Source organism: Aspergillus affinis (genome assembly GCF_023601865.1).
Source record: "Aspergillus affinis strain CMG 70 chromosome Unknown NODE_41_length_255467_cov_85_872513, whole genome shotgun sequence".
NCBI lineage: Eukaryota > Fungi > Ascomycota > Eurotiomycetes > Eurotiales > Aspergillaceae > Aspergillus > Aspergillus affinis.
In genome coordinates, this window is record NW_026515822.1 from 22,419 (window position 1) to 34,716 (window position 12,298).

The following is a 12,298-nucleotide window of genomic DNA, read 5'->3' on the forward strand; positions in this document are numbered from 1 at the left end:
CCCAGAAGATTTTCGTGTGACGTGATAGGAGGTGCAGCACAATTCAAAGTTGATAAGAGATGCTTGTAAAGAGGGCTGGCTTCAATGGCGTGTAACGTGTGTCTCCATAGCACAAATCTGCACCTCGAGAGCTGCTCAATTAACTCCTTGACTAGGGAGACAAGGAGGTGGGCTGCTATCCCTTCGGTCTTCTAGTGAGGTAGGAGAGGGGCAAACGTAGAGACGGTCGGGCCTCGTCTTGTTTGTTCGTTTATCGATAGTGGCGGGAACCCCGTTTCTTTATTCTCTCGTTTTTTCTTGTTTGTTTTCTCTCCGAAGAATTGGGAAGGGTCCAGATTCAGGGAATGACGATACACAGGAAACAAAATGAAATGATTGGAGGGCCGATCGAGGGAGTGCTATGATCTGTATGGAATTGGGGTTGCACGGGAAGCAATAGTACTCGGAGGAGTCGAGTTGCTGTCAAAGCAAACAGATCCGACGATCCACGGTGGCACTAAATCCGAGGGACTGGAGAGGTTTCTTTGGTGGTTACTTTAGACGCGTCGAATTCCCAAGAAACCAATGAGATCAAGTGGGGAAGACTAGCGAGATCAAACTCAGAAGAACGAGTGTGGAGTGAGACCTAGGGAAGGAAAGGGAGAAGGAATGAAATATGAATTGATTGAATTATCCAAGGGGGTTGAGCGAGAGAGAGAGGGAAAGAGAGGGAAAGAGATTAAGAAAGGGAGCAGCGTAGAGATAAAAGAGGGGAGACAAGAGGCAGAAACTGAGAACAGGGTCTTAGACCCGAGTGATTTAATGGGGAGCGAAGGCGATTCCAGGCTCTCGTTAGCTTCAATCCCGACATCCACCCAACGTCCACGCACTCTCCAGGATCGATCGACAGCGATTCCGGTTCCATGGATGTCTTTCGCCCTCCTGCCTATCACCGTCATCCATGCACTTCTTGTTTATTTACCTCGAGTCAACTAAATCCGGTTTGACACCCTGCGACGGCGCTGTAACCTCCCAGATGCAATAATCCTACTGACTATGTATCTATAGAGTACTCTGTATCTCCTGCATTCGGGGTTCAACCTCCCCCCGTGCATAAACTCTCCTAAATCCCCCCGTTACAACATAATTTCGGTGCCCAATGGCAAATGGGGTTTGCCACACGAAGGATCAGCCGAAAGTCCGTTATCCTTCTTATTTTCTTCCAGGCCTCCGCGTAAAGGCTAACTGATTCAACTAAAATCGCGCCCCGGTGGGCTGGAGCAGTTGGACCGTTCGGAAGACAAGCCCCGTCTCTAGTTTAAGAACTAAACTAAGTACGGTCGGACAACGGAGTCTGGACGCAAGGGAAGATTTTTTTTTTTTTTCTTTTTCTTGTTTGGTTTTCTTTATTTCGGTCTTCTGTTTCCCCCTCTCAATTGAGTCAATTCCCTCGGCTGTTTTTATTTTTAAAGAGAGTTCATGCTCATGCAGCGTGGTGCAGGTGGCTGTGGCTCGACAGAAGTACTTACATACAGTTCACGCCGGACATATTCCTCCCTCCCCCTCCTCCATCGTTCTCCTCACAGGATGGTTGATCCAGCATATCTGATCCGTCAGACTCCAGTCGGAGTACTTCCTCTCGACTGGGGATGTTGATTTCCATTCCATGGTTCATGGTTGAAAGCGACATGCCGGGTTGTCTGGGTACTCTGTGTCAACCCTCGCAGTGGGTCTGTCGGGACACGCAATCCCTGACTGACATCTGCGGAACACACTAACGACCTACTATTGATCATGCGATCCTGAAACATTGTTCGAGGCAATTGGACTCCTAGACACTGGTCGAAGGTGATAGATTCAAACACCTGTTCCATCAGTGTTTGAATCCCGACGTTTTCCTCATTTTTGGGGGCAAATGGACACAAGTGAAGCCGTGCGAAGGGAGAACGAGGATACCCAAGCCAGGTACCCCCACTCCGTATAAAATGGAGTCATCAGTGCAACCCTGAGAGGGGTTCCGTCCGGCACCGTTGTAAGTGAAACAGTCTAAACTAGTAGCCCGTTCCTGACTCGGCCTTTGGTCCTTCGGCGTCTTCGGTACCTTTGTTCCACACGGCGTCGGCCATACGGAATCCTTTTCTGGGCCGTTTGAAGCTGGTTGATTTAAACGAACGGCTTAGCGAAGGAAAGGAATCGATCGTATTTCCGTGCCTAGCTATCCAGTCTGATGGTGCACGGCATGGTCCAATCAACAATCCCCATCCGGCATCTCCCTCGAATCTCTCTGCAATGCTCCACAGATGATCCAATCACCACGCAGTGCCTGTTGAATATCACTGCATTGATATGCATCTCTCTGAATGCAGTAAGCAACATCAATGAAAAAATTTTCGGGCTTATGCATGACGAACAAGGAAGCCCTTGGGTCAAGTATAATAGCTGACAGGTCGATTTTACCTCACTCCAATCCACACTCGCTGCCACCGGGCAGCCAAATTCCGAGAAATAAATGAAAAGCTCGGTGCATCTCACACTGCCCACGAGGGTGATCCGGCCAAGCCCCAAAGTGGCCCAGCGGGAAGTCGCCCAAGCATGACAAAATTAGAACCAATGTTCCAATAGATCCACTAAATTGAGAGACCTGTCGCTATCTCCGTATTCGTGGCACGATAAGACAGACATTCATTTAGACTATGCCAATAGTCTACGCAAGATCGTTGGTAACGTCAACTCTTGAGCCGCGTTCATGATTGGGGGTGTGCCTCATGACGCAACATCCACCCCCTAATATTGATCAACTGCAGATCAAGAAGTCCAGATTTCGAACAGCAGCCCGTGGCTTTGGCTTCTTTGACGAATGACCTTCCTGACGTCGGTGGCTCTACGTCAAGTCATAGAACCCTCTACGAATTACGGAGTCCTTCAAGCAAATCGGAATCCAGCGATCGATCCGAAGTTTTATTTGGGGCAATCAACTCCCAACGGGAGAATTTTCCTGGACACCCTGACGAGAAAGGACACTCTCTATCTGATCGGTCGGAAACGATATGCGTCTCGGGATGGGGCTTCCGTCATAGTATGTATCTACGGAGTACTCCGTACAATCATAAGCTATTGGCATCGAGTGGGCAATCAACCGGAACCCTGTTCTATGATCAAATCAAATCAGCCATCAATTTCCCCATGCCATGATGGTGGGTTTCGGGTTGATTATCGGATGTGTCTGACAGGGCTTGGGGATCCTTTCCGCCATTAGGGGTCTCAATCTCAGACGCGGGATGCCTACTACGAGCCCGCGATACAGAATCCCCGGACTCTTTCCGGTGGGTTTACTGGTAAAGAACAAACGCGAGATAATCGTCAATCCAGATAATAGTTCTGGATTTCGATAAAAGAAGAGAGAAAAAAGTACTACGTAGTATTCTTTACGTATCGATTTACTTGGGAAATGCAGAGATCACCCAAATGGTAGTAAACACGAGGGACCATAAACCATTACTTCCTTTTCTCGCATAAGCCATTGTATCATCCTACAAACCCCTAGATACCTGCGCGTCATTCTTCAAGAACCAATCACGAGCAACCACCCTTCGATAGAACGCAATTGTCCTCAATAACTCCTCCTTCCAGAAAATTTCACAGTTGCCATTCCAAGGCTCGCTCTCCGACCTCATCACCACCACATCATCATACACAGTCCATCCAAGGCAGCGAGTCGCCAGCCAGTTCATTGGTAACAGATCCGCCGGCGGTTCCTTGCCACGCACACCTCCTGGGAACTGTCCGTAGACCTCCTAACGCCAATTCTGGTCCTCGCGGTGCGTATAGAACATGCCCACCCCTTCCCATAATCCCCAGTCCTGTCTGAATCCAAGCTTCCAGGTCTGCGTGGCCGCGTCATAATACCTCCCCATCTTTTCGGGCTCGTCGGCGTCGGCGTCGGCGTCGGCTTCCTGATCCCAAGTAGCAGGCCTGGCGCGGATCAAGAAACAGACCGATAAAGGGGAGCCGCCGCAGGTTCGATGATGCTCAAATCCGTGCTTTAGTTGGCATGCTGTGGAGCAGTATATTGCTGCTTTATTAGGGATGAGGCAGTCCGTGCAGGGCAGGCTGCCGGGTTTGGTGCAGCCTCGGGCGGAGCAGTGAGCTACTGTCATGATTTTTTTTCGACTCTAGACTCTGTTCAATATATCTCATGTAGAGTTAATTTGATTTGTATAATACTTACAGATAGATAGCTGGGGCGAGATTTCACTATCTAGAACTTGAGTCTACGTCGAATACTAAGGACAAAAAAGCAGACCTTTACCATAGATGACTCGGGTCCAGAACCACGCAGAGTGTTGACTGCTTGGCCAGAAGAGCCTGTCGGGGTCAGCTCCAGTATATAATGAACGTGTGTATGTCGTCATCTATATCTAATAATCCATTCGAAGTCGTGAGGACATTTGGTAGAAGGCTGGGCCAATTGGTTACCATGGTTAGCCGGGGTTATTCTAGGTTTATAGGGTGATGTTGCTGCTAATCGCTTAGTCAAGTCACTCGGGACTAGAAGAGGAAGTAAGGCACGTTCTAGTCGGAGATATTCGGGGATATATGATCCATACTGCAGGAACCGCACTGCAGGTACTAAGCAGAAGATTTGATGCATGAATGAATGTAGAACCGGAGAATAAGAAATAAAGGGATAAGAGGGGGACAAAGTGACATCAAGCCGCAAGAATCATATCGCTTCCCCGAAGCATGTCTTAAACTCAATATTTGTCTCATCTAGGACGCAAGGAACACCAGACAAGAATGCTAATGCAAGGGCAATGCAAGAACATCCGCGTTGCAAGGGGCTCGATGGGATAGGCGTCAATCTGTATCTTTAAGTTCTTACAGGTGTTGTTGGTGAAGGATACAGCAAAGGCTGAACTTGAGATTGCAATCTATGAACAGGCCCATCGACATCACATGTAGAGGGAGCACGTCACTCACATGAGCTCAGCTGTTTTCTTCTGAGCATGTCGATTTGGCTACTCACTATAGAAGCCTGAGTGCAGTCGAATAAGGCACTCTACTAAGTAGGTAAGGTCAGAAGTTGTAATCAGATCTTATTGTAAACAAGGTCAGAAACACGATCGAAGTGAAAGCTCTAGTCCTTCAGCAACAGACGAATTTATTTGAAGTCAGGAAAGCATGAAAGATCATCATCTCTCACCAAGAACAGACCATTGTATGCGCTCCTCTCATTGCTCAGCCTTCCCTTAAACTCCGGAACTTTGACGGTATCACTTCCCTCACTGAGTGTCCATTCATTTTTAAGCTCACGAAGTATCACACCAGCCAGCAACCCAATAGCCCTTGGCCCAAATGATGGTCGAGCAGGGCACTGGAAGGGGACGGCGCCGAACGGGAAAAAAGCCGCCTCCTGGTCCTTTGTCAAGTTACTCCAACGCAACGGGTTGAAGACGGCAGCATCAGGCCCCCAGATCTCAGTATTCAAATGACATGCCTCGACATCGGCAGCGTAGGTGGTGGTTTTGTCGCTCTGCTTACCCTGCTGAAAGTCACGATAGATCCGTCGAGTAGGCGGGTAGAGGCGCAAGGTTTCGTTGACAAGACCCTCCGCCGACACGAGAAAGCTCAATCCCGGACTCATGATCTTGTACCTATTTGGGCTTTTGGAAAAATCTACCAAGGTCTTTGTCCAACCATCGTGGTCTGCCTCGGGACGGAAGCCCAACTCGAGCACCATCCGCAGAACCACTCGCCACAGTGTCTCGAATCCCGGCAGGATCAAACTCAGAGGGTTGTTTCTCTCATCCGACAGGTTGTATTCAAATATGGCCGATAGCGCCTCCTGCAAGTACGCGTTATCCTTGAAGACAGGGACGTCGCATCCTTTTTTGGCGGCACCCCAAGTGCAGTTGATCGCATCTGCCAGCTTGACGAGTGCGTCGTCGGGGACTTCGAGCACATGATGAGCCGAGCTGAAGATGCTCAGGAAAATGAACCGCAATGTCAACGATTGAACCATTGTTGTCAGAGGCACGAAGAGCCGGTAGGAGCTAGATGGTGTGGGTGTATCTAACCATCGCCTGGTATTCTGGCCGATAACTTCCGCCAGGTCCTTCCACTTGGCTGGCTGTAAAAGCATAAGTCCTCCAGACATGTTGGTAAAGAGCTGGGAAAATTCTGGATCGGTGGTAGTGAAGGCGTTCTCGACACCAAATACAATACGAAGCTTCTTGTTGTATTTTGCGCGGGACTCAAAGGGCGTGAGCTTGTTGTCGCTCTTCCTGAAGTTCGTGGCAGAGATGACGGAGCGACATTCCTTGGGATCTTTCACAAGAGTCGTCTTGCTTTTTGAAGAGGTAAGCCATGCATACAGGTAGCTTACGCCAAATAGGAGCGCCCAGAGGTAAAGGATGGGGCCAAGCAATCCCTCCATAGCGCTGAGCGGACCCATGGTGCTTTGGGTCATCTCCATGGAGAACACGAGGAGTGAGATCAGAAGTGCGATGAGGATGATAGAAAGAACACACATTTTGTAAGATATTGAAGAGATGGACAGTGAAGAGAGCGCCCTGTTCTTTGGGTACTAGGTATACAACCGGCGACTGTCCAATCAGCGCCCGATGCACGCCCTAGCGACTCTTGGGGTTTTCTTCACACAGTCTGGATCTTTGGGGAACGTCTGTTTGTGTGCTTCGGTTAGTTGCCTACACTTGCCTTGTAGCTACCAAGCATGTCATCTCAGGGTTGTGCAAGAAATGTCAGCAGGACAGAGAGCAACCTGGTCCTTTGTTATATACCAATGTATGTACACCCAATATCAAGGTACATCACGGGACTATCCGGTAGCGTGTATGTCTTTCTAGATAGACGTTCCTTTATCTAGAATGCATATCGGTAACACCATGCACAATATGTTAATTCACAGGTCTGAAAGCACCACGAATTAGGTGCACAGTTATAAGTAAGCCTGTACAACCCGATAAGGGGACTGACTGTCAAGGGAATCTGGAGATTTCTTCCGGTACGTAAAGACCTGTGAGGATCCTCCTGTTCCTGGCTAAGATTATTATAGGATATTAATTATGTACAATATAGTTGTACACACATTTTAGCGACAATTCCCACGGAATCTCGTACGCTGGTCCCAATCGGAACAAAGAATGTCCTGGCCACATGTATTAGCTATGATGCAACTAACCGAGGAGTTTACAGGACTAGGACTCATCATTGTCACATGGGAATCAGGGCAGTTGCTGGGGACATTTTGATCGTCGGGATATGGAACAGATCGGGGGAGGAGTTCGTGAGCCAACTATGACGGCAATAGAAACCCCGAGCCCAGGAGAGAAAAGATCCATGTGAAGCACTCGGAGGATGAAGATGGAGTAATGGATTTGCAGGACGTGGAAGCCGACTTGGTTCAATTACAATTCTAGTTGGTCGGACTCGTTTGTTGTCGGGATTTCGGTCTTCTGAGAGTTTCCTCCCACTCACGATGACTTCAGAGTTTCCTATCCGAGGAACATGAGGTCTCGTACGTTCGCCACTTGTTCTCTGCTGCGTCGGTTATTCTTATATCATAATGAGAGGACTGGGGACTGAGTTTTAGACCGTCTAACACTCTAGCGCTCGGGAAGACTAATGCAGCTAATTTAGTGAGACGTCTATCCCAGCTGCTTAATTGCACGGTCCACTCCAGACTACGGGGTTTGGCAGCTATCTAGGGCATTGAGATAGATAATAGAAGCTTCTAGCTTCCATTCATCGGATTCCATTTCATCGAACCAAACCCTCAAGCATATCCCGTCTGGGGGGGAAGATACATCTCGCTCACCATCAAACACCGACGCCAGTCCTTCCTCAAGAGGCAGCACCTGTAAGCCACGCTTACGAGGCCATTGGCTGCGAGAGCATAACCAATCAAGATCCAAGCCGGGGCTGATAACAGACTCCCTCTACCGATTGCTGGGATGCTCTCGTTGGCTGGAAGTGTGGAGCTTTGCTGGAATGGCGGCGTCTGGACAACCACAGCAACAGCTTCAGGCTCGCAATTCCGAGAATGTTATAGACCAACGGACTCGGACAAGACCTCTAGCTTCTTGTCCGAAAAGCATGGACGTGTGTTTGCGTATGTAGTAGGGGTTTGCTTTCTCCGGTTTTGCTGCCCATGTTGAAGTAAACTGCAAAAGGTCTCCGTCGTCTCATGCCCCAATGGGATAGGCATTGACTTCCAGTGAATGCAAAATTATGCATGGCACTGAGGAGTCATGACATAGTTGGGCAGGGACCAGCTAGTCAGAGTGTCGAGAAGAGAATAAGCTTCTTAGCGAACTTTCGCACCATCGCGCTGGTTCTTCCGGTGCACAGACTAAGTCGAGGCTCCACGTTCACCGATTGACCAAGTGAAAACAACTGACTCAAATGCGGTGACTTTTGACTTTGCTCTTCATGCAGCTTAGAGGTTACGACGGTGGCGCCCGGGGAGGACCGACTGTACAGAGTACGGAGTAGACCTGGGGGGGGGGGGGCGCTTGTCGTCGTAGTCAATGACGTCGAGATCTTCTCTCCCCGCCTCATCTCTCAACGAGCGTCGGACTTTACCGCCAGGCAGCCTTGATATGGTGCTTTTACCATTTTCCAGATGCTTTGGGACTGTCGCCTCGACTAGATGCTCTGGAATGTCAAATTTTTCCCGCAAAGGCCTCGACCCCTCTCGATTCTAACAAAGCGTCTAGGAACACCTGTGGCTTGACAAAGGCGTCTCAGGCCTCTGGCACCCGACGAGATACACATGGTCCAGTCCAGGGACGCAAGGTTTGTCAGTAGACACTGTTGCCTTTTTCTCTCGTGTGGTCTCTCTTTGCCTATGAGTTACGACTGGTCGAGGATCACTTTCCACAAATCATCGGCCTCAAATTAAGCTTCCCCAGGGACGTGTGTCGTGCTCGGCCTTCTGTAAGACCGTATAAAGCGGGTCGAATCGATCGATTCCGTGGCATTGGGACGCCAAATCCTGGGATAATCCCCTCTGCACGCCACCATAGTCCAGCCCGAGCAAAGCCGTCGACCAAGCAGACGACGACAATGCGAATCAGACATCGGGATTTGCCACGCTCGACCCCGCAAGAAGGTCCGGTCGGTGATTGACAGCGATGTTCCCCTCGGTCTGGAAGCTTGGGACTTTAGAGCTTTGATCCTGGACGACCCAGACCCTTAGGTACTTCCGTTTTTGGTAAAAGGCTGCGATCTGATAGCCTCCGTGGGGGTCCCTTCTCGGCGCCTATATAGCATACAGGACACCCCTGGCTCGTTCTAGTCTCCTTCCTCAGAAGTTCAGATTACAAGCCATCCAGGCACATGAATATCCTTTCTCAGTCACAATGTCCCTTGGTCCAGAGGCCTCTCAATTTCCGGCAATAGTCCGCCGCGGGCTACCTCGTTTAAACCCTCGCATCCCTCCCATCAGCAAAGCCTCCGGCCCCGGCAAACTGGCCGCTATCTCCCAAAGCAAACTCCAGCGAGAATCCATGTCCCACTCGCCAGACCTTCGCCGATGTCTCGGTCATCACGATGTCTATCGCAAATCCGTGAAAGCAGCACAAGAGAATGCCCGGCAACGCATCGATGCTATGAGCGGCGAAGAAGAAGCCGTCTCGGGCGAAACACCCAGCAACGTCTCTAGAGATGAAACCCTCATGCCTCATTTCCGCTCCCAGATCACCAATGCCGTCAAGGCTATGGTTCGGCGCCGTTATCACACCGGTGCTCCGGAAACACCAGAGCCCAAACTACACGTGCCCAAACTACAAGAGGCCAAGCCGCAAGAATTCAAAGTGCAAGCAATTCCGGTAGTAGCTGAAGGGTCACCGAGAATGGTGACAGTGAGCAAAAGAAGTCGTCGTCACGCATCCTGGTTTCTACCAGGGCGCAAGAATCTGGCGCAGTCGAATCAACTGATACCACCGAACGCTGCGGGTTGAGAACTGAAATGTCCCACTGTTCAATACTCGCTATACATATTCCACTTGATATCTTTTTAATGTTATCACTACGACGACGACCAACTTTAGACGATCTTTCTACGACATGATGACGGATGATGGGACGGTTGCGATTTACGATATTTAATGACTTATATAGTTTCATGTACATTCCATTTCCGGGGCATTTGCCACAGCATGTCCTCGATGAATGCATCCTATTTCACATCACATGTACCAATCATGGCTTTTTAGTAGAGTTTTGCATTATCTTCCCATGTAGGACTAGTGGCAGTAGACGAGAGTATACAGCAGAACGGCGACCCATGCCAGTGACAAATAGAACCAAATTGTCAATGACCATAGAGTTCCAGATAAAGTCTTATTTCGTGGCAAATCATTACCTCAAGAGTCCATCTTACAAATAATGTAAACCCAAGACAAAGCCCAAAGCCCGGTCTTTAGGGCACCGAGGACACCCGATGCAAACCAGCCAAACACATCCGAACAAGGCAACTCCATCGTAAGATCTCCGGAGAAGCGCAAACCACAGAAATTCCCCGACGATCCAACAAACAACTTTACAACCAACCTGCGATCATCTACAAGTGGTTATTCTCTACATACATACTTCGCTACCTAATCGTCGATCCATCACCTCCTCACCATGTCCCGACCACCCAAAATGGGGACACCGAAACAACCAAATCCCCAATCCAAAACCCACTCCCTCACCTTCGAGAAAAAGAACCAAGACATGATCAAACTCCCCAAATGTAAGCTTTCCTCTCCCCACCCTTCTACTCTACCCTATCTCACGCATGCCCAACTCCCTGAAACACAAAAAAAAAACCAATCTAACAACTAAACCTAGACGCGCGCGTCCAAAAACGCCCCATCCCACACGCCCCGATCGCATCCCCCTACGCCGGCTCCAACGTCCCCAAGACGGTCTACGTATCTACAAAATCCCCCTTCATGAGCGCCGTCAAACGCGTCCAGAAACTGCTCCGCCAGGCGGAGAAGCGCGCTACGGCATCCGTGGACCTGTCGAACAGCAAATTGCGCGATCGACAGCGTCTAGCGCAGCTGGCGCAAAGCTGGGAGCAGATCTCCAAGGAGGAGGTATTTGTGAAGGCGACGGGGCGGGCGATGGAGAAGGCGCTTAGTGTGGGGCGGTGGTTTGAGGAGCGCGGGGGGGAGTATACGGTGCGAGTGAAGACGGGGAGTGTGTTGGTTGTGGACGATGTTGTTGAGGATGAGGAGGTGAGGAAGGCGGTTGTTGAAGAGGGGGAGGAGGGGGTGAAGAGCCAGGGGGGTAAGGAGGGGACGAAGAATACTGGGGATGAGGAGATGACGGACACTACGGGTGGGGACGCTGCGAAACCGCGGTCGAAGACGGCGGCGAAGAAACGAAAGCGCGCGGCGAATGCGGCGGTGAAGATGGACGAGGAGGAGTTGCCGGAGACGAGGACTCGATGGGTCAATATGGTTGAGGTCGCCGTGGCTTTGAAATGAACGGTATGAAGGCAAGATTAAGGATCTCGCAATGCTCGCACTGGGGCTATGCAGAACGTCTACCTGATATACCGCTGCGGCGCTGCTTTCTCGAGACGGAAAGTTTTATACAGCGATGAAAGCGCTCATTTCTGGCATCAAGCGGTAAAATCCCGGGTTTATGCTCTGTCGTCCGGGACTCGATGCGTCGGGACTCGATGCGTCGGGTCTCGATGCGTCGGGTCTCAACGGACTCGGCATCGGTGTGCACTAAAGATATGCACTTTTTAGAAGTCGTGGACTAGGAGAAGGCACCACGCATCCGATGATTGATGTCTACAAGACTATCTGTATCCGCCGTCCAACTATAACACAAGGACCGAAAGCTCTTCAGTCGTGACTCTGAGCGAAAGGTCTGGTGTCTTGGCCGACGGGAACATCAGGTAACATTCGAAACAATGTATCTTTTATATGCTAATGCGATATGAACAAAGCCGAAGCCATCACTGCAAGAGACAGTATATTTAGAGCTGAATGAGAAAATGACTTGCAGACTGCAGGAAATGCAAAAACATTCATGCGATGAAGCTGAACTATGTACAAATATTAGAGATAAATCCAAAGCGAATTAGAAAAGCACAAAAAAACAAAAGCGTGTGTCAAAAGCTGCTCAACCGATATCAACCCTTCTAACCCCTGAACCACATCCCACTATCCGGGTATTTCTTGAAAAGCACAGCCCAATCAATCCATGTTGGATGAACAAAGAAGGAAATCCCAAACGAAAACCGTCGTCAGTGATGAAAAGAAGATCATAGAAATAGTCATTCATCGCTTTG

General features: G+C 49.7%; 3 protein-coding genes across 3 annotated transcripts; 2 read left to right on the forward strand and 1 right to left on the reverse strand.

Annotated features, from left to right (window-relative positions):
- Positions 1 to 5,140: 5,140 nt before the first annotated feature.
- On the reverse strand, positions 5,141 to 6,511 carry KD926_007267 (uncharacterized protein; the record flags this gene model as incomplete). The annotated part of the gene is made up of 1 exon (XM_053100105.1): positions 5,141 to 6,511. The coding sequence occupies one exon, from the start codon at positions 6,509 to 6,511 to the stop codon at positions 5,141 to 5,143; it is 1,371 nt and encodes a 456-aa protein (XP_052956137.1).
- A 2,851-nt stretch (positions 6,512 to 9,362) lies between these two features.
- KD926_007268 (uncharacterized protein) lies at positions 9,363 to 9,962 on the forward strand (the record flags this gene model as incomplete). The annotated part of the gene is made up of 1 exon (XM_053100106.1): positions 9,363 to 9,962. The coding sequence occupies one exon, from the start codon at positions 9,363 to 9,365 to the stop codon at positions 9,960 to 9,962; it is 600 nt and encodes a 199-aa protein (XP_052956138.1).
- Positions 9,963 to 10,629: 667 nt separating this feature from the next.
- Positions 10,630 to 11,480, forward strand: KD926_007269 (ribonuclease P subunit p20 family protein; the record flags this gene model as incomplete). The annotated part of the gene is made up of 2 exons (XM_053100107.1): positions 10,630 to 10,738; positions 10,837 to 11,480. The coding sequence occupies 2 exons, from the start codon at positions 10,630 to 10,632 to the stop codon at positions 11,478 to 11,480; spliced, it is 753 nt and encodes a 250-aa protein (XP_052956139.1).
- Positions 11,481 to 12,298: the final 818 nt, after the last annotated feature.